A 22,185-nucleotide genomic window follows, 5' to 3' on the forward strand; every position below is an offset into this window, starting at 1 on the left:
ATTTGCTTGCATGCATCAACTGCGACCTCTCCTCCCTTCTTGATTTCCCATATGTTTTGATCAATATTAGTGAACCACAAGCCATACATGCACGATCAAGCTCTAGTGTGCCCCGCCTTCTCAACTGACCTTAGGTTAAAAAGCCCATGCCAGTTTTAGTTTACCCCTCGCAAATAACTCAGTACCTAAGGACTTGAATTGAATAAATACTTACCAGGATTTGTGGTACACCAAGCACAAGATTCTCTTTTAATATTTAGGCTCACTCACTAAGATGTTGCGGGATCCACATAATTGGGACCCGCTCCAACTCAAACCTCTTACTTATATTGGTCCAAATATTAACACTCCTATAATTCATAGGTTTCAAATCATACAGTAAAGAAAATGTTCCTTCTAAGTACCTGTCCTTAAGTTGTAACAGTAGCCTAATTAAATTTGAGAAAGATTTGTGAGTTGTTCTTCCATGTAAGATATGGAACCTCTGATTATAAAATGTCACATCAATATCAAGACCCATACACTTATTGCTTGTTGTGGGTCTCAATTAATTTAGTACGTCCAAATATTAATATAATATCTTATGATTGGATGGTTCTAAATCCCATACGGAAGGAATTGTTTCTTATTAGACACCATGAGAAAGTCTCGTTCTTGAATCTATTCTATGATATTAAAATGTGCAACAATAATGAACATTCTTATTTGAGTCATCATTCGTCCCATATATTTTTTTTTTTTATAATTTGAGACAACTATATTCATCATTACCTAAAATAAGAAAAATTAAGAAATGAGAAAGCAGAACATTCGTTTCAAACTTTCACACACAAACTGTAAATATATATATATATATATCACATTAAAGAATTTGACCGAACTTAATTGAAAGGCTAGTTAAGATTAAAAAAAGACCAATCTCCATTCCTTTCTTTTTCAAAAGCATTTCAATTTTCAACTTTGAAAAATCTTCTTGGCCTGCAAACGATCAATATGCATGGAATATAATTGAATGAGAAACCATACTATCTCAACATTTAGACAATTGAGGTGCTCGTCTAGGGTCCTAAAAATTTTGGGGCCCCCAATTTTTATTTTTAATATAATAATGTGAATATTATTTATAAAATTCTGTTTAGTGAAATTACTTTTAAATAAAAATAAAAATTAAATAAAATATTAAAGATTCCTAATTAAATCATTGTATTTGGTGAAATTAATTTTAAATAAAAATAAAAATTTAATAAAATATTAAAGATTCCTAATTAAATTATTTGCTGAAGGCCTCATATTGTGAAGAAAACTCCTGATTAATTTATACAAAAAGAATCAAGTAGCTAAACCCCACATACACAAAAACATGAAAAATAACAAAAGCATATATGCATACATCATTTATGCTGTTAATTTATTTAGGCCTCACTTCAATGCCTTCTATGATGAGTCCACCTTTCAAATGATGACCCTTTACCTCCATCAAACTCATCTTCACCTCATCACAACCTTCATCACCATTGATGAAGAACTCTCCCAGCTCTATCTCCATCCACCCATCTTCTCTTTCACAAGCCATTTTTTGCACTACTCCATCACCACTCACCACCCTTGACCTTAACATCTGCATGCGGTTTGAGTAAAACAGCCCCTCCATCTGCCCTTTTTGGTCGTCGTGGCGGCGTAGATACGCCGCGCCGGTGGACGCAATGTTTCCCACCTCGACAGAAACCTGAGAAGGTATTGAGTCGAGCCCGAAGGCCCGGTTGGAGATTTTGAGTATGAGATAGGCTCCATAAGTTGTGTTGGGTGATAGCATTTGGGTTTTGATCTTGCCATGGATCTCTAGCCAACATATTGTTCTGAGTTCGACTGCCTCTGGGAATCTGCAATTAGAGAAGTAAATTAACAAAACATGAATGTGCCTGCATGCAAAGCCACATACTATGTCTATTCTATAATTAATGTTGGTTCGGGTTGGAACAATCTTATCTTGTGGATACTTGAATCATTATATATGAAATGGGATTTTAGTGATAAATTCTAGTTTATCATTACCGACAATTTTCTGAAGCCATCACTGATAATGAGGCGCCTTTTGTAATAATTTATTATTATTTTTTTATACAAAAATCGTTACTACTATTTAGTGATGATTTGTGATTATTAGTGGTGGTTTTGGTCCGTCACTAACAATCAAATTTTTTGTAGTGTTATATAAAGATCAGTTCGATTTTTTTCGTAGCTGCATATCGAACATTAAATAATGAATCTAGAAAGAGTTTCAACACATCTTCATAAAAATAAAAAATAAAAAAAGAAAAGAAATTATGCATGGGAAGAAGTGAAGAACTAACCTTGATTGGGGTATGGACTTCCAGCACCAATACAATGGGTCATTTCCCCATGCAATGGAAAGTTCTCTTGCTGACAGAATATAAGATTTCTTGCCTGTCCATTTCTCTAATCTCAGAATCTGCATTACAAGGAAAAAGGAAATTGAATATGAAGCTTGAGTTTGAATTATGAATTTTACTGGGGAAAAAAAAATAAGAGAATTTATTTTTTATTTTATATATATATATATATATATATTTTCTCTATATTAAGTACCATTAAAAAAAATATATATATATATATATATATTTTTTCTCACTTTTCTTGATATCCTTTATAGTTTTCTTTCCTGTTTTCAAATTCCACACACACACATACATTCTCTTTTGAGGATGATTAAAGAGAAAAGAAATTAATTAAAAACTAGTTCTGCATGCATGCATGGGTTATATATGTACTCACCTTGTTGCCGGCATCAATGGGGTTGGGATGACACAGAAGGGAATAGAGCTCTCTCTTTGAAGAAAATTTCAAGGGAGTGGTGGTGAAGTATCTGGACAGTATTTGCCGGTAATCAGAAGGAAGGAATTTGTCCCAAACAAGGTCGGAATCTGCCGCCGATCTGAATGCCGCCGACACCATGGCAGATCTGCTAGCATCTGCCGGGGAGGTGAGGGAGAGAATTGCGGAAATGCAGTCTTTCGGCAGCATGCTTACGTCCGAACACCCCATAATGAAGTTGTACGCACACTACTGAAAATGAAGATGTATACGTATGGCTGCAGAAATAATCAAGCAGAAGGGAATTTATATGGCTGCAGAAATAATCAAGCAGAAGGGAATTTATATGGCTGCAGAAATAATCAAGCAGAAAGGGATTTAATTGTATGACTGTCTCTGTCTCAATTCCCAATCAATCTCTCTATATATATATATATATATTCGATTTTAGGTTTTTATATATGTGTGGCCCAACGTACACGCGTACTAAAATAAATAAAGTTGTCAAATTTTGACAATTCGAGGGTTTTGATTCTTGAGGGGAGTAGGCCAAAATTAAGGTCTCTTCAATCAATTAAGCAAGTGGGCACTGTTGATTACACGCCAGAGCCAATTAATTACTACGCATGCCTACAGAGCGATTTCATATTATATATAAATTATTTATATAGGGGAAGTTGACTTGAAAGGCGTTGGATGGATCTTGGAAGTTCCTTGGATAATAGCTTTCCAGCAATTATTTTCCAGCCATCTGACAAATTCTCACTTAATTAATATATAATAAATTTTAGGCCTTGTTTGGTATTATAATTGAAATTGACTTTTGTTCTTTATAGCTTACAAACTCGCAGTTGCCTTAGTAACCGTTTTTGAGATTATATTTTTTATATTTGGTATTGTGACATCCGTATCGAATGTTGTCGTGCCAACTTCCAAGGTTAGACTTGTCCCGTCAAGTCCGTCCACGCGGTAAGACAAAATTTGTGACTTTGGTGATCTTAAGGTCACATGTTTGATTCCCTTTTGAAACATTATGCCGGTGAATTATCAAGGGTGCGTCAATGGACGGACGATTTTCATCTCCCGAATTTGGTGTCACACCATATTGTCAAAATTGGCGCAATGATGTCTGGAGTTCCTCGATTATCCAAAAAAAAAACTTCCAAATACAATTTTGTATTTGGTAACCATTAAATATATATATATATATATATATATATATGTGTGTGTGTGTGTGTGTGTGTGTGTGTGTGTGTGTGTGTATAATTGTTATAGGCTGTTAAATTTTATGAGCAAATATAGATACGAAATTCATGCAAGCTGCAAAATGGTTTTAAGACCCAAAAAAATAAAAATGTTTTTAGCTCATGAATTCTACCATTGCAAGTGATGATTTTTCTTTTTATTTTTTTATTTTGTTGTATTTTTGTATTTACTTCATTGATTGTGCTCACTAAGGTGGTTACACAATATTATATATGTATTTTCTTGGTTGACTAAGGCATCATTTGGAACTACTTAGGAAAAAGTGCTTTTCTGAGAAAGGGTTGAATTTACTAAGTGCTAATGATAAATATTGAACTGAAAAAAAGTTAAAAGTACTTACCCTATACTTTTTAATACTTTAGATTCAGCTTTGTATTGGATTTTAATAAAATGTAATATAAAATTGTATTGAAATTATCTAAATCTAAATTCAATGCTGAAAATCCATGCTCCCAAACGCAACGTTAAAGTATTATAAATTAATTGTTATTTTTTTTTTATAAAAGTGCTTATTTTAAATGATAAGTGTGACAAATATTTTTTAAATACTTTCAAATGGAGACTAATAAAATTACGAGTCACATCACACGTATATAAATTAACTCTTTGACAAAGAATTTTTCTCACTGACCATTTTTTTATTTTAAAAAACCCTCATGTCATAAAGGAATTTTAATTAATTTGAACACATAAGTCACGTTTACACATAATTAAAAGAAGTTGCAACACAAACAAAATTAATAAGGATTAGTAATAAAAAATTAATTATTAAAACTGAAGAATAAACTAATGTCAAAGACCTAAGAATAATTTGGTGTAACACTCGCATTAAGATACACACAAAAGACTTGTTTTGGTTTATTTTTATTTTTTTTGGAAAAGAGGATAGGCTTTGTTAATAACTCATATTAGGTGTAACTAAAATAAATTATTGGACAAAGTAGTCAATCAACCCTCTTGCCCTTCACTAGCTAGCCTTTGTAAATTGATATTTTTTTGAATAGTCGAAAATCATAAATTAAGAATTTTTCTATGTCCTTATTTATTTTAAAATATTAGTGTTCGAAACTTATTGAACACTTGACTAATCTATCGGGATAATGAGTATGTTCCTCTACGATTATTCAATTAACTATTAAGGTATTATTTCAAATAAAAAGTCATAACTCCCAAGACGCAAACCCTAACTATATAACTGAGAGAGCCTTGAGTTTACCACCTGAGCCATCTTTGCAGGCTCTTCTATATCTTTATTATCTTATTCTTTATAAATGATGTGTGAAATACATGATAGTTCAATCTGGTTTTGCCATATCTTGTTCATTCATATGCAATTTAGGCTTTGAGTTATAAAATTAGGTTCATACCCATATATAAAAAGGATTCTGCTTATTACTTTGGCGTCGAATTTTCATTTTCTTAAAGTGAAGATAATGTAACACAAAATAAATAAATAAATAACTTATGAACTTCAATTGATATTTTCAAAATGTACAAACTTCAAGAATCAAGGCAGATCTATGGAATTCTTGAAACCTCATGATAGCAGTTGTCGAAAATTTTGAAATCTTGAAAGAAGTCAAAAAAGTCTTTTTGATAAAACTCAAGAAAAGTGAGTGTCTTATGCTAATAAAAATTCTAAATTAATTCTATATTTTATTATAACACATGTAATGATAAAGTCATGTTATCCTTAAAAGGGTGATTTTTATGTCATGCCGTATATAATAATTGAACAAATTTTTTTTTTTAAAAAAGTTAATTTCTTTTTAATCCATCCAAAAAATATTGCTAAAGTAAAAGCTGAGATTTGCAAAATTTTAATTCAAATAATATCCTTTTAGAGAGTTTGAGCTTGATTCAAAATTGAGTATAATTTCCTTAAATCAAGTTATAGAACAAGTTAAATTGAATCGACCTAAATTAAATGCTTAATTATTTCTTCACATAAGCTAAATTAAACCATAAATTAAATCGTAACAAAACTATCGATTTTTTAAAGCCAAACTGAACCAATGGGTTGAGGATTTGACCCACACCAACCCTAGCATAGGCTGCTTTGCCAACTTATAGGTTTTGGGTAAGGGGAAATTGGGGAAAGTAGGAAATAAGAAACTTCATGGGAGCCATGAGGATGGGCGAGTTGGCCCAATGAAGGTTCGGAGTTGAACCGGCCGGTCTCCTTTGCCAGCCGGGAAATAGGGTACACGGTTTTGACTACCATTTATGAAATGTCAATTTGCACTAGGTTCACACAACTTTTTTGTTTTTTTTTTAGGTTCACACAACTTTTACTTTGAAAAAACAAAGAAAAATGAAAATACTCCTTTGGGCCTACTAAGAAATTTATGCTATGATTAAGTTTTTTCCCGACTAATATCCCGACTAGATATATTATTTTCAACACAAGGATTTGGTATATATGATCGAAAGTGTATAAAATATTATTTTTTAAAATTTTTTTCCCCAACTAATATCCCGACTAGATATATTATTTTCAACGCAATTAAAATTTTAATATTAAAGTCACGAGACTTAGCCATTAAAATGTTTTCAAGGGGATAAATAGCTTGCGCACGTGTGCATATATATAGGGCTAAATTAATTTAATTTATATTCCTATTCATTAGTTCTTGCTTTCAATAATATCATGCTGCCGATCGTCAATTTTTTTTATCACCGTATCTACAATCTTGACACATTACTCATAAAAAAACAGATTATGTCTGTGTTAAAATTGAAAAATGTGTCACATTAGACAGTAACAATTGATTGAGAAAGTAGAACGTCAAAATTTATTTGTATTTTAGGCTTTGCATATTTTTTATATATTCACGTTAACTATGAAATACAAAAAAAAAAAAAAAATATTGAATGGAAATAGCTTTCTAATTCAATTCAGCGTAAAGCATATTTTTTATGTATTCACCTTATAACACGTGCTTTCGAATTCAATTAAATGTGAAAAAAAAAAAATGATCAAGCTTGAATTAGATCTCGGGGGTTGTGCTTGACATATCCAAGTTCATGAGATTAGGCTTGACATGGAGACTATCTTAAACTTGTTTTATATTAATTGTTAACCTAACTTGATTTCACTTGTTAATTTATTTATTTTTCCTAAGACCCATTACAAAAGTTATATTTTTTTAGAGACAAACTTATTTTTTAAGTAACTCTCAATGGCGAATTGGAAAATCCGTGACTAAAAATATTTTTAATGGCATCATTAGTAATGATTTTGATAGATCACTCATAATCAAGTTTTTGTAGTAGTTGGTGGCTCACTAAATTCAAGATCTTCAATAATGATTTTTTAAATTCAAGTCTCAAGGGCTATATTTTTTAATTGAAAATAGGCATTTCTTTTTGCACAGTAGTAGTATTATTTTACAAGCTCGCACAAAAAAATTAATTAAATATACTTGTAAAAATAAAATTCATAGGGTGACTTAATGGTGATGGGCTTGTCCATGAATAGGTTTCCTATTCTTTTTTGTTTCAATATTATTTGTTTAGGATCCCAGGCATTTAATTAATTTGTCAAGGCAACGGGTCCACTCCTTAGCTCCTAGATATCTACTTGATACAATGTGTCCGAATTGTGGGCATTTGATTAATCTATCAAAGTCATGTATTTGCTCCTTACCTCCTTTCTACCTAAATAGAAATGCCTATTTTCAATTAGAAAAGCATAGCCTGGAGACTTGAATTTAAACAATCATTATAGAAGGTTAGGTCTTGAGAAACACCTCTCACAAATGCACAAGAGTTTATGGACCACAAAGTAGTTTAGAGGAACCTAATTTTTGGGATGAATAACTGTCAAAACACAAGGAAGGTAGACGATTACCATGGTGCATTTGCAAAGATTTCAATGAGATCAGATACCCCAATGAAAGAATAGGTTGTACTCGAATCTCTCAGTCCATGAGTCAATTTTATGCTTTCATTTCCAAGTGGGCCAGAAGTTAATTGATTTACCGCATATAGGTTTAATATCATCAAAACATATAAACCATGATAGTGTAGCCACCAAGGCTAACAGAAGTTATTGAAAGGAGTTAATATCCATAACTCGTCTCACTCCACCACTTATCTCACCTCTTATATGCATATAACACGTTGATATTAATTTGTAGCAACTCTTTATTAGAATTCAGAAATTTGCGGGCCATCCTCCTTTGTTTTAAGGTAGTAGCGGGTCTTAATATCAACTTTTCCAAGAGTAGTGTCTTTCTTATGGGAGCCTTTGTAGGTGCAGAGCGAAAGACAGAAATTCTTAATTGCAACCTGGATTCCTTCCCTACAACGTATCTGGGTCTTCCTTTGGGAGTTAAATCAAACTCTTGGCACATTTGGGACCCAGTGGTGGAAAAAATGGAGAGGAAGCTGGCCACTTGGAAGTCTAAATTTCTTTCTATGGGAGGTTGATTGACTCTTATTAATGCAGTCCTTTCTAATCAACGCATTAATTTCATTTCAATGTTTTCCATTTCTAAGTAGGTGGCACAAGCTTTAGAGAGGCTGCAAGGAAATTTTCTTTGGGGAGGTACAGAGGAAACATTTAAATATCCACTGTGGCGAATTGGGTATTAAACACCTAGAGAAGATGAACAAAGATCTTTTGGGGAAATGGACATGGCGATTCAGTAGGGAAGACAAAGGTTTTTGGAAATTGATAATTTGCATTAAGTATGTACAATGTGTCTAAATGGTATTCGTTGTTAAGCTCGGGAGGAGCTGGGTGGAGCCCATGGAGAAGTAACATTAACCTCATGCGAACCGTTTGGGATAATCTGAGAATCAACGTAGGGGATGGAAAAAAAAAACAAAAAACAAAATTTTGGCTAGACAAATGGCTAGCAAAATCCATGCTTTAGAAGCTATACCTGAATCTCTTTCATGGTAGCCAGACAGAAGAATGTTGTAGTGGCCGACTTGCTTAGCTTCCACAACAACAAGCCTTTTTGGTATATCTCATTTAATAGATATGTTAGAGGTAAGAAGGCCAACAAAGTTATCAAGTTATTCAATTTGGTTTACAATGTCGTGATAAGTAGGGGGAAGATCGATTCATGCTTGTGGGAGCTCTCCACTACCCAGACTTTCACAGTATAAAGTCTTTACAACTATCTTGCTCATAAGGACGCTTAGATTAATCCAAGCCTTCCCTATAATTAGCTGTGAAACTCAATCATCCCATCAAAAGTGAGTATATTTTGTTGGCTTGCAACTAATAACAGGATTCTCACCACCTATAATCTTCAAAAAAGAGGCTAGACGTTAGCATCTATGTGTGTTTTATGCAAAAAGGAATGTGAAGGGTCAATCATCTCTTTCTACATTGTCATTTCAGCAAGCAGATTTGGGTTATGATTTGTTGGAGGATTCTTAATCACATAATCACGTCGAATACCTTGACAACAATGTTTTTAGCTTTGAACGTCTCAAAGCTTAAAGGATGTCTTAGAAGATTGAAAGCAACAATTCCGGTAGTTATATGTTGGGAAATCTGGAAAGAAAGAAATGAGAGAATCTTCAGGGAGAATTACGCTACAGTTTCAATTGTATTTGACCGTTGTTTATCAAATATGTATCATTGGTCTAGGTCCAATACCCTTTTGTCATCCTTAGATTGAGAAGAGTTCTCTTGTATTTTCCTTAATTTGGGAGGACGATTCTATCCTCACCTTCATCTGTTGTCTCGATTAAAGAATTCAAGCATCTTGCTTGAATTCTCTTCTTTTTAATGATATTACCTCCTACTTTTAAAAAAATGTGCAAAATATCAGGTATCAATTTGCCTAAAATTTTAAGCTTGTTAGATGATTGAGGCCCTCATTTTGAATCTCTTGGTCTATAACTATATGCTTATGAATTTATCCATAATTTTGAATCTATAATGTGTTAGCTTGTAAAATAGTAATATTAGCTTAATCAATTTACCCATGATTTTGAACCTCTCTTTATCACTCTAGTGGGATGCTCACAAACAGAAAAAGATTATAGTCAATTTGAAAATTGCTTCTTAGGTCCGAACTAAGAAATCCCTAAGATATGATGCAAAATAGATTTGTGCTACAATTTAAAATGCATTAGGGTTGAAGAGTAGATACAGAAGAGGACCCACATACCTTGTGCTACAATTTGCTAAATTTTAATCATAAAAACGAGGACAAATTCGTAATACAATATGAAGAACTGATTCACCCAAAAGCTTTGGCTTTTTAGGTGAGAAGAAGTTATTTTTAATAGGCTAGGAAGCAAAATTATGTTGAATATCATTTTAAATAATAATCAAAAATGGGTTTACAAATTAAATAAAACTTGGCTTGATATTTAACTTGTCCTTTATTTATTTTCAAACATATATACAACTTGATTGCCTCATAATTGCAAGGTGTCTCGATGCTATGCTTATCATATATTCTAGATATAGTAAAACAAGGTTGATTTGTTATGGCCTTCAATAGGAGCGGCTCTTCATAATATGGGGCTCTAGGCGAATGATTTAATTAGGGGCTCTTAATATTTTGTTTAATTTTTATTTTTATTTAAAATTAATTTTTCTAGGTAAATCAAATAATTTTTGTTATACTGCATGTGCACTCCACCTACCAAATATGTGAATTCCATAAATAATGTTAACATTATTATATTAAAAAAAAAAATTTGAGAGCCCCAAAAGTAGTAAACACCTCAGTGGCCTTAATGAAGAGCTGCCCCTGGCCTTCAACACTTTGCCACGTTATGACACAAAGCATGCAGTACTTGATTTTGTTTCATCATTATAAATACCATATTAAAATGACTGGTATTTTTATTATTAATGATTGGTAAAATTCATATATGTCAAAAATAAAGAACAAAGGAGTGAAGATCTTTACATGAAAAAAAAAAATCAACTAAAGAATGAACAAATCTTAGAATGTGCAGCAACATGAAACTCCATCAAACATCAACTAGTGTACATGTTTAGGCCTCACTTCAATGCCTTCAACAATGAGTCCTCCTTTCAAGTAATGACCCTTCACCTCCATCAAACTCATCGTCACTTCCTCATCATCATCATCACCATCTTCCCCACTCAAGAGCTCTCCCAACTCCACCTCCATCCACCCATCCTCTCTTTCCCGCACTGCCTCCACCGCGTGGGGCCGTTCCTCCCCTTCCGCTGCCCTCGACCGTAACATCTTGGTGCGATTCCCGTAAACCATGCTCTCTAACTGCTGCTTTTGGCCATCGGCACGACGCAGATACACCGTGCTGGTGGACACAATGCTATTTCCCACTTCAATGCACGCCTCCGAGGGCATGGAGTCGAGCCCATATGACCGGTCCAAGATTTTCATTATAAGATATGCTCCATAAGTTGTGTTGGGCGATAGCATTTTTTTTTGGATCTTGCCATGAATTTCCAGCCACCATACTGTTCTCAGCTCCGCCACCTCGGCAAACCTGTTGATTTTAATCATTAGTCTTTAACATGTAGAAAAACTAATTTAGGTGGCAGGAAGAGCATCGCGTACTCTTCGCTAAAATCGTGTGATTTGAGTTTGTGTATAATCACACTGATTAATTATGTGGAAGGGCATGGGGTATGGGTCAGATCGGTTCCATTGTATGGCTCGGGAAATGGGTCCCCATTTTTCATATTGGCATGGGAAATGGGTTCCCATATTCATATTGGCTGGTTTCACTATTTGTCTAGACAAAATACTATGGTCGAAAATGGGAACCTCATATGAATATGGGAAACGGAAATGGGTTCCCATGTCCCATGGCAGCTATATAGAAGCATTGTAAAGATTGACTAGCTAGCTAGCCTTTAAAAAAAAATAAATTAGTGCATTCTTAAATCAAAGGAAAATTAAGTAACACCTTGATTCAGGGATGGATCTCCAGCACCAATACATTGGTTCATTTCCCCATGCGATGGAAAGCTCTCTTGCAGACAGCATGTAGGTTTTTCTACCAGAAGCTTTGTCCAATGCCAAAATCTACATTTTTATTTATACATACATACCAAACCAAATAAATAAATAAAATAAAATATTACAAATTAAAAAATAAACATATAAATAACAACTGAGTTAGTTCATGAGTAAACCTTGTTACCACCATCTATGACAATGGGATGACAGAGAAGGGAATAGATCTCTTTCTTGGAAGAAAACCTCAACGGGGCGACTGATCTAGAGACGATTTCGAGATAATCGGATGGAAGGAATGCGTCCCAGACAAGGTCCGAGTCAGCTGCCGATCGGAACACTGTGGACACCATGGAAGAAGAGCATGCATCCAGCGGAGAAGTGAGGGAGAGAATTGTGGAAATGCAGGCTTCTGGCAACTCGTTTAAGTCCAAACTTTCCATATTTCCACTAATAATGGATAAGAAACAAAAGCCAAAAGAGAACCCAGAGAAAGAAAACCAAAGGCAATGTCTCTGTCACAATGCGTGTAAGTCTAGCCGTTGTGTATGGTATTTATATGCATAGAGTTGAGAAAATTCATGGGAGAAGAGTCAATGTGCGAGCATGTCGCTAGTTTAAAGCTGCAACTCTGTGTTCTAACGGGAGAAGTCCATTTTGGACCGGCGGCCTTTGTGTTTGAACGTTGAATGTTGAAGAATATTAATATATTATGTCTAGAATATGAATTGCCATATGGGGGCCAAAATTTGCTTGGGCTCAGACCAAGGATTAGCTTATCCATGTGCTTAATTAAATTAATAAATGCTTCGGCTATACTTAGGACTTGGACCTTCTAATTATTTATTTTATAATTTAGTAACCCAATGAAGTTACATGAAGCCTTCCATGTCTATACCTTTGAATTTAAAGGAAATATTTAACTTCTTTGGGATATCATTAGAAAATTTATAGGTCATTTGGTTCGGTAAAATAATTATTCATTTGAATAAAATATAATATAATTTAAATTTTAGGAATCAAGAGATAGTTATTCCTTATATATTTTTAATTATTTCATTCAACTCGTTTGGTTCAAATGATAATAACGTCTAGGATGCTTCATTCCTTGTATTCTTTCTTTTAAAAATAAAAAAATAAAAAAATTTTGTTCGATGAGTTTAATATACAAAGAATAAAAATAAAATAAATTGCTTCCATCGTAGTACACATAAAGTTTTGTACAATAAATTTTTTTTTTTTTGAGTATGATATTGTCTCAGGCTATTATAGACACTTGACTAATTCACTAAAATAATAAACTCACATCTAACCTGAAAAATCTTAATTTTACCAATTGAACTACCTTCGCATAATTTACTACTATCACATAATTCTTCTCTAGTAATTATCAAATCTCTCATAATTGATTTTGCAATGGGTATATAATGGGAATCCTTGCCCGAGGCCTAGGCAGGAAAATATAATTTAGTATTTAGGTTTTCTATTTATTTTTGAAAAATAAGATTTTTTAAAAAATATAAATTTTTGGTCAAATACTGACTTTAATATTCTTATAGAATATGTATGTATGTATGTATGTAATCACCAAAGTTTAGTGGTACAAGCCTCAATCATGAAGCCCTGGTTAACCACTTCTCTAATTTAATTTAACTTTTGAATAATAAGAATTCGCTTAACCTAAAACAAGAATGGCCACGACCAATTCTAGTTAGTAAGAATCCTAATATTATAGATCCCTTAAAAGCATACTTTAATTATAGGAACCCTGTGCAGCCATCGCACCAAGTTAGCAATCTTTCAATAATAGAGTCCTAATTTATTATGTAAGTTGCAATATTATTACCTTTCAATAAGTAGAAAACCGATTAACTCGAACTTAGGCATCCAAAGAAAAACACTAGGATTCGAAATTAAATTATAAACTAGCACTACAAAAAAATTAATTTTTAGTGACAAGTATTAGTGACGCTTTCAATTTTGTCACTAAAAAGAACATTATTAGTGACGGTTTAGAAAACCGTCACTATTAATTGACTAGTAGTAATGCTTCTTATAAACCGTCACTAATAATGCTCTTTTAGTGACAAAATTGAAAGCGTCACTCATACTTTTGTCGCTAAAAATTTATTTTCCCACTCAAATTATCGCGCAAATATATTAGAGACGACTTTTGGGGTATTATGATAAATCTGAACTGTCACTAATAGAAGACTATTAGTGACAGTTTATAAAAACCGTCACTATTAGTAGACTAGTAGTAATGCTTCTTATAAACCGTCACTAATAGTCTACTATTAGTGACGCAACACTACAAAAAATTAGGGTATTAGTGAAAGGTCAAATATGTTACTAATACATATAAATTCGTCACTAATAGTATTAGTGACGAATTTATAAGTATTAGTGTCGATTTTAAATTAGTTGCTATATCTACCATCACTACTAACTATTAGTGACGAATTTTAAATTCGTCACTAATAATGGAGTATTAGTGACGGATTATAATCGTCACTAAAACCCTAATACCGTCACTATAAATTCTACATCAGTTCAGCTCAAATTTCAAAACACGAACTACTCGGCTCCAAAACAACGAATCGAGTTCTCAAAACCTAAAAACCATAGAACAACACTTCAATACAATCTTATTAACTACCGATCTATCGGATTAGAAACTAAATCAGACCCTGACCTCGATTTCGAAATAAAACACTTCAAAATGAAGATTCGATCCCCTAGAATGGTAGAGATTCCTCCCCTGATTCGCGTAGTAACGTCAAATCATGGATTTGGGTGACAAACAACGAAGGATCGAAGAGAGAGAGAGAGAGAGAGAGAGAGAGAGAGAGAGAGAGAGAGAGAGAGAGAGAGAGTTTGTCAGTTCTAGAGAGAGAGTGTGTGTTTTGAGTTTCTTAACCCCGATCCCCTAGAATGGTAGAGATTCCCCCCCTGATTCGCGTAGTAACGTCAAATCGTGGATTTGGGTGACAAACAATGAAGGATCGAAAAGAGAGAGAGAGAGAGAGAAAGTGTGTGTGTGTGTGTGTGTTTTGAGTTTCTTAACCATGAAGTAATGAAAAATGATATTTATAGATCTCTTAACCCGGTCAAACTCGTCGACGAATGGTAACCTTGTCGACAAGCCACAAAAGGCTCTTCGTCGACGAATCTTGTGGCTCTTCGTCGACGAATCTTTTCCTTCGTCGACGAACCCTTTGTCTGATATTTTTCTTGTCGGTCGGGATCTCTTCGTCGCCGAGGCTTTGAATTTTGGCGATGAATCGTAGAAGGGCCTTCATCGACGAGAACCTTGGTTTCGTTGACAAAGCCTGCTAAAATTACCTTTTTACCCCTTTTTCCTATTTTTATGGGTTCGGGTCTCTACAATCTGCCCTCCTTATAAAAAATTCGTCCTCAAAATGTATTAACTGTTTCTAATTGCAACCTCTCCTCTTTACTTAGTCCTATAGAAGAGTCGGCAGCCACCTACATAGTGGCTCCGACCCAAGTTTATTACATACCCTCACATATGGCAAAGAAATACCATGGTTACAATGTGATGTTTCGAGAGATTACAATACATACAAAATTCTCTCGAAGACCATATCTAAAATAATTTGAACCACCTATTCTACTTACCTTTATACCTCTAACTATCTCTGAATAACTGAGGGTACTTCTAGCATATCTCTGACTCTAATTCCCATGAAACTTCCTCCACTGCATGGTTACGCCATAGTACCTCCACTAACGGTATCTCTTTAGTCCGTAACTGTTGCACCTTCTGGTCTAATATCTATACCCGAACCTTTTCGCATGCTAATGCATTGTTGATCTCTAGAGGCTTGTAACTTAGCACGTACGAAGGATCTGGCACGTACTTCCTCAGCACGGACACGTGAAACACGTCGTAAATTCTGGATAGTGCTGGGGGTAACGTCACTCGATAAGCAACCAGACCTATCCTTTCCATGATCTCAAATGGTACAATATACCGAGGGCTTAGTTTCCCTTTTTTCCCAAACCTCGTTAGTCCCTTCATCGGAACAATCTTTAGGAATACCATATGTAACGCCCCAACCTGGGTCTGCTAGGGAGCACTGCGTCTTTTCTTCTCCACCCGGACCAGACAACATGGAGCGGGCCTTATCGAACTAATGATTGGCTCCACAGATCAACACGTGTCCTTTTCAGTGTGTTTTGTCCTCACTCACACACTTTTTGAGAAAACTTCCCAAGAGGTCACCCATCCCAAGATTGCTCCAAGCCAAGCATGCTTAACCATGGAGTTCTTATGGGAAGGCTCCCGAAAAGAGAAAGGTGCATCTTGTTGATATAGGTAGTAACATCTAATCCTTTTAAACCTTTCTTTCACGGGGTATCACACCATATCTCCTGCCTCAAACTCTAACTTTAGTCAACAAGTATTAGTATAACTCTTCGGTCGACTCTGAGCTGCCCTGATTCTCTCTCTAATCAACTCGACCTTTGCAGAGGCCTGCTAAATCAATTTCGGTCCAAGTATCTGCCGCTCACCTACTTAATCCCAGTACAACGGAGACCGACACCGAAGACCATACAATGCCTCATATGGTGCCATCTCTATACTGGCCTAGTAGCTGTTATTATATGCAAATTCCACAAGCGGTAGATACCGTATCCAACTGTCCCTAAAATCTAGTACGCATACTCGCAACATATCCTCTAACATCTAAATAGTCCTCTCAGACTATCCATCCATCTGTGAGTGAAATGACGTACTGAATGTCAGCTGCGATCCCAAGGCATCCTGTAGACTTTTCCAGAATCGAGAAGTAAAACGTGGATCTCGATATGAAACGATAGAAACTGGGATACCATGGAATCGTATAATCTCCTGCACATATAGCTCTGTCAGCCTATTCAGAGAATAGCTGACTCTGATTGGAATGAAATCTGTAGTCTTCGTCAGCTGATCAACTACAACCCATATAGCATTCTGCCTATGTATCTCTGCAGGTAACCCCAATACGAAATCCATCGAGATATGCTTCCATTTCCATTTGAGAATGTCAAGTGATTGAAGGGGTCCTGCTGGCCTCTGGTGCTCTGCCTTGATCTGTTGACATGTCAGACACTACTTTACAAAATAGATAATCTCTCTTTTCATGTTCGACCATCAGAAAGATTCCCTCAGGTTTCGATACATCTTCATACTTCTTGGATGTACAATGTAGAGCGAATGGTGTGCCTCCTCTAGAATGACCCGTTTAATCTCGGCGTCATTCGATACACAAACCCTACAGTGAAATCTCAATATCCATCATCAGAGATATTAAAATCTGGCTTTAAACCACTCTGTATCCCTTCCATAACTTCTACTAGCTCTTCGTCCTCCTTCTGAGCTATCTTGATCCTCTCCTGCAAGGTCGGCTGTACCTCCAAGCTAGTAAGAAGAGCCTGGTAATTTCCTTCCACAACCTCTAAGCCCAACCTTTCCAGGTCCATACAGATCTAATGCTGAACTCCCACTACTAATACTGACGCATCAACTGACTTTTGAGTCAGAGCATCAGCTACCACATTCGTTTTTCCTGGGTGATAACTAATGGTATAGTCGTAATCCTTCATCAACTCTAACCATCTATGCTGTTAGTTCCATATCGTGTGTCGGGTAGTTCTTCTCGTACTCTTTGAGTTGATGAGAAGCACAAGCAATCACTCTTCCATGTTGCATTAGAACACACCCGAGACCTTTTTTAGAGACATCACTGAAGATAACGAATCCACCCTCCCCAAATAGAATGGTCAGAACTAAAGCAAAAACCAACCACTATTTCAGCTCCTGGAAACTCAGCTCACACTCATCAATCCAATTATACCTCACGTTCTTCCTTGTGAGTCACATCTATGGACCCGCTAAACTAGAGAACCCTTCTACGAACCATCGGTAGTATCCTGCAAGACCCGGAAAACTTCTGACCTCTTGAACATTCTTTGATCTCGCCTAATCCACTACCGCTTCTATTTTACTCGGATCCACTGATACCCCTTCTTTGGACACTACATGCCCTAGAAATACAATCTGTTTCAACCAGAACTCGCATTTCTTTAGTTTAGCATATAACCTCTTTTCCCTGAGCATTTGTAGTACCAATCTCAGATGAATTTCATGTTCTGCAGCACTCCTAGAATACCCCAGGACATTATCTATAAATACCACGATGAACCGGTCTAAGTATTCATGAAAAACTATATTCATCAAATCCATAAATACTGTAAGTACATTCGTCGAACCGAAAGGCATAACTATAAATCCGTAATGATCATACCGGGTTCAAAAACTGTCTTCGGAATGTCCTCCGTTTTCACCTTTAGCTGGTAATACTCAGATTGTAGATCGATATTAGAAAAAATCTATGTGTCCTATAGTTGGTCAAACAAATAATCAATCCTGGGTAGTGGGTACTTGTTCTTTACCGTCACCTTTTAAGCTCTCTGTAGTCGATGCACATCCTTCTTCTTTACAAATAACACAAGTGCTCCCTAAGGCAAAAAACTCGATCGAATATATCCCTTGTCTAGTAGCTCCTGTAACTGCTCCTTTAACTTTCTCAATTCTACTGGAGCCATACGATATAGAGCTTTCGATATTGGTGACATACCTAGAACCAACTCTATAACAAACTCCACCTCTCGATCTGGAGGTAACCCTGGCAAGTCCTCTAAAAATACGTCTAGGAACTCGCACACTACATGAATCCCCTCCAGTTTACGTTCTTCTTTCGGTGTGTCTTTCACAAACACCTGGTACCCTTGGCATCCCTCCAGGAGTAATCTCCTATTCTGCATAGCTGAAAGGATCAGTAGTGCAGAACGCACACACGATCCTAAGAACTTGAACTCGTGCTCCCATGGCGGTCTAAACATCACCTCTCTGTTGTGGCAATCGATACTAGCATAACTGGCAGATAACTAGTCCATTCGTAGAATGATATCGAAGTCATACATGTCAAACACAATGAGACTGACTGGTAGTACGCTTTTTTGAATTTCTACTGAAAAATCACGAACTACTTTACTACACACAACTACCGACCCAGATGGTGTAGCCACTACTAGTTCATAATTTAGCTATTGAACCTCTAATCCACACAGTTTAACAAATCCCTAGGAGATAAAAGAATGTGTTGCTCCAGAATCGAATAATATAACAGCTTTATGATAAAGCATATAAATAATACCTGTCACTACATCACTAGCATTCTCTACGCCGCCTGGAGTTAAGAAATACACCCTAACTTGGGTTGTACCACCATGTTGACCACCACGTTGTGCCTGCACATCTCCTCTGTATGGCTGTTGTGGGGCTCCACTGTTCCCCCATATGCGATAATATTTCGCCAAATGTCCCTGCTTACCACACCGCATATAAGCCCCTGTAGTCCTCCAACACTTCCTAGAGTGCCTCTTACCACCACGCTGCGCCTGCGCATTTCCTCTGTATGGCTGTTGTGGGGTTTCGTTGTTCCCTCGCATGTGACAATATTTCGCCAGATGTCCCTGCTTACCATACCGCATACAAGCCCCCTGTAGTCCTCCAACACAACCTAGAGTGCCTCTTACCACACGTAAGGCAACCACGATAGGAAGTGGTGCTCTAAGATGTATGACTACTGTTTTTCTTCCAATTGCCCTGTCTTACACCAGAAGAAGAACTGAGAGGCGCTGGCCTCTTCTTCGAAACCTGGACCTCTGCGTCCTCCAACAGACTCTCCTCTACTACAGTGGCTTTGTCTACCAATGTAGCAAAGTACTGCAACTGTAAAATTGATGCGTGCCTCCAGATCTCCTTTCTTAGACCTCTCTAAAACTTTCATGCCTTCATTACCTCATCCGGTATCATGAATGGAGAAAATCAAGATAGCTATTTGAATCTGGAAGTGTACTGTTGCACTGTCAGCGACTCTTATATCAAACTCATGAATTCCTCCATCTTCGCGTTTCTGACCATGGCCAGAAAGTAACGTTCAAAGAATAATTCTCTGAAACGAGCCCACGTCATCACTATTGGTATCGGTCGGTGCTCCTCCATCTTCTTTACTGACACCTACCATCTCTCTACTTCCCTGACAACTTGAACGTTGCAAAAGTTACCTTCTGCTTCTTTGTGCAGTTCATAACATCTAGGGTCTTCTCGATCTCCTAGATCCAATTCTCAACTCGAATCGGATTTGCGCTTCCTATGAAAACGGAAGGCTTCAGTTTAGTGAACTGGTCAATGGAGCATCCCATCTCAACTATGGGACGGCCCTGCCCCCTATTCTTCCGCACCACCTCAGCTATAAGCTGTTGTCCGAAATCCCACAATATACTCGTAGAGTCACTGCCAGCCTCATGACCAGCACCCTCACTACTACTGCCTCTCACGTTGGCAGTACTGTCCCTAGATTCCATCTTGAAAAGCAATTGTGACCTCGATTAAAACTTAATAACCTAATTATCAGCTAATACTACATTATTATAGACACAGTTCCCTAAATTCACATCCCTAATATTGACGTACTCTAATGGTTTAACATTCTCGTTCTATTTCAAGTTCCACCCTTCCACTTGGAAACCAAAACCGTCGATGAATTGCCGTGATTATCTGAACTTTTCAATTGATCCAAAAAAACACAGAAGTCTGCCAATGGATTTCTATCTCTAGGTCTACTAAGCAAAACTCAAATATCTTATTTCCAACCTAAACTCTAGTATAGTCTAATCTATAGAACCTGGCAACCTAAACTCTGAGCATTTCCATAACCAGGCAGTATAATTCACATCACACTTCCGACTGGTTAAGGCTCTGATACCAACTGTAACGCCCCAGCCCGTTATACGGCCCCAGAGTGCTACTACACTTGTATAATACACTTGTCTCTGATAACATACATATACCACCCGCCTCTAATAGGGACATATAGGTGTTTCATACTCATTTGTAATCTTAAGCACAGCGGAAAACATAAATATCCATTAGAAAATCTAATAGACATAACCTAGAGTTTCTAATTGTATCCTCAAATACATACAATCGTACTTAAAACATAACATGTTTTTATAATCTCCAAAAGATATTCTGAACTAAATTTATTACATACATAAAACACTTAGGTAAGCTAGAATCAAAACAACACTCCAAGTCCCTCTAACAACTAGGACTGACGTCCTGTGGGACCTGAAACAAAGGTTGTATATTGGGGTGCGATACTTCTCAGTAAGGTGAAAGATATTACATTATTGTGTGACCATACATATTCAAACCAGTAGAAAGTAGTTATGTGTATATATAACATATTCTCAATACTGTAACGACCTCAAAATTCTTATCATTTTTCATTTTTTTTAAAACATATACAATAAAAATTCCTACGCAACGGAAACATAAATCATAAAACCATTTATACATAAACTGTATAATACCAGAATCCAGAATATACATACCATAAAAAAATATCCCTCTAGTGTCATTTACTCAAAAAAAATATACAGCTCTAACAAAAACTCACCCTATAACCAGGGTGATCTAACTACTTTCTATTCGCGAGCCTGATCTGCTCGCTTAACTGGCTCACTTGAAAAATGGTAAAGTAATGGGGTGAGTCGACGCTCAGTAAGTGGAAATATGCTATTGTTAGTGTGTGGCAACTAAGTTAAGAATACTTAAAAATAGCAACTGAACTGTAATGCAATAAATAATCTGTAAAACATATCTTTCAAACATTTCTTTCTTTCTCAATTAAAGTATACTGTATAATATGTTTCCTACTTTTCATATTGATAATATATCATACTATTCTCATCACTGTAAAACTATTTTCATACATATAACTATTCTGTATCCCTGGAACTTTGTACATCATGATTTGACCCCTCATGACAGGATTGTGGGGCTCGTAGGCGGGATTCTATCTGGTTGGCCCTCTAGATAAGTCATCATACTCTACACTACCTCAGCCCGGCCAAACTGCATCCTCTCCTAAACTCGGGACTAGCTACTATCTCGTCAAACCGACCCCCTCAACCCAGTGTACTGGGGAGCTACATACTCTCCGTGCACGGCTGACGGTACCCACATACTATCTGAGATATGTGGTTGCACTCTATCTGTAACTAGCAACGGTAC

The 22,185-nt window shown here is 36.0% G+C and overlaps 2 protein-coding genes across 2 annotated transcripts; both read right to left on the minus strand.

Annotated features, from left to right (window-relative positions):
* Nucleotides 1-1,293: 1,293 nt before the first annotated feature.
* LOC131154181 (F-box protein PP2-B15-like) lies at nucleotides 1,294-3,230 on the minus strand. Its single transcript, XM_058106765.1, has 3 exons — nucleotides 2,794-3,230; nucleotides 2,352-2,470; nucleotides 1,294-1,880 (listed from the first exon to the last, which is right to left on the minus strand). The coding sequence occupies exons 1-3, from the start codon at nucleotides 3,061-3,063 to the stop codon at nucleotides 1,409-1,411; spliced, it is 861 nt and encodes a 286-aa protein (XP_057962748.1). The 5' UTR covers nucleotides 3,064-3,230; the 3' UTR covers nucleotides 1,294-1,408.
* A 7,667-nt stretch (nucleotides 3,231-10,897) lies between these two features.
* Nucleotides 10,898-12,561, minus strand: LOC131154182 (F-box protein PP2-B15-like). Its single transcript, XM_058106766.1, has 3 exons — nucleotides 12,212-12,561; nucleotides 11,983-12,101; nucleotides 10,898-11,559 (listed from the first exon to the last, which is right to left on the minus strand). Exons 1-3 carry the CDS (start codon nucleotides 12,473-12,475, stop codon nucleotides 11,064-11,066), a joined length of 879 nt encoding a protein of 292 aa, XP_057962749.1. The 5' UTR covers nucleotides 12,476-12,561; the 3' UTR covers nucleotides 10,898-11,063.
* Nucleotides 12,562-22,185: the final 9,624 nt, after the last annotated feature.

This window comes from Malania oleifera, chromosome 4 (assembly GCF_029873635.1).
Source record: "Malania oleifera isolate guangnan ecotype guangnan chromosome 4, ASM2987363v1, whole genome shotgun sequence".
NCBI lineage: Eukaryota > Viridiplantae > Streptophyta > Magnoliopsida > Santalales > Ximeniaceae > Malania > Malania oleifera.

What these genes read in the sequence shown, in the direction of transcription:
- LOC131154182 (XM_058106766.1), bottom strand. Translation starts at nt 12,475, where the DNA reads ATGGAAAGTTTGGACTTAAACGAGTTGCCAGAAGCCTGCATTTCCACA. An exon ending in TCATAGATGGTGGTAACAAG is followed by an intron (nt 12,102 to 12,211) that starts GTTTACTCATGA and finishes ATAAAAATGTAG; the next exon opens with ATTTTGGCATTGGACAAAGC. An exon ending in AGATCCATCCCTGAATCAAG is followed by an intron (nt 11,560 to 11,982) that starts GTGTTACTTAAT and finishes TAAAATCAACAG; the next exon opens with GTTTGCCGAGGTGGCGGAGC.
- LOC131154181 (XM_058106765.1), bottom strand. Translation starts at nt 3,063, where the DNA reads ATGGGGTGTTCGGACGTAAGCATGCTGCCGAAAGACTGCATTTCCGCA. An exon ending in CCATTGATGCCGGCAACAAG is followed by an intron (nt 2,471 to 2,793) that starts GTGAGTACATAT and finishes CTTGTAATGCAG; the next exon opens with ATTCTGAGATTAGAGAAATG. An exon ending in AAGTCCATACCCCAATCAAG is followed by an intron (nt 1,881 to 2,351) that starts GTTAGTTCTTCA and finishes CTCTAATTGCAG; the next exon opens with ATTCCCAGAGGCAGTCGAAC.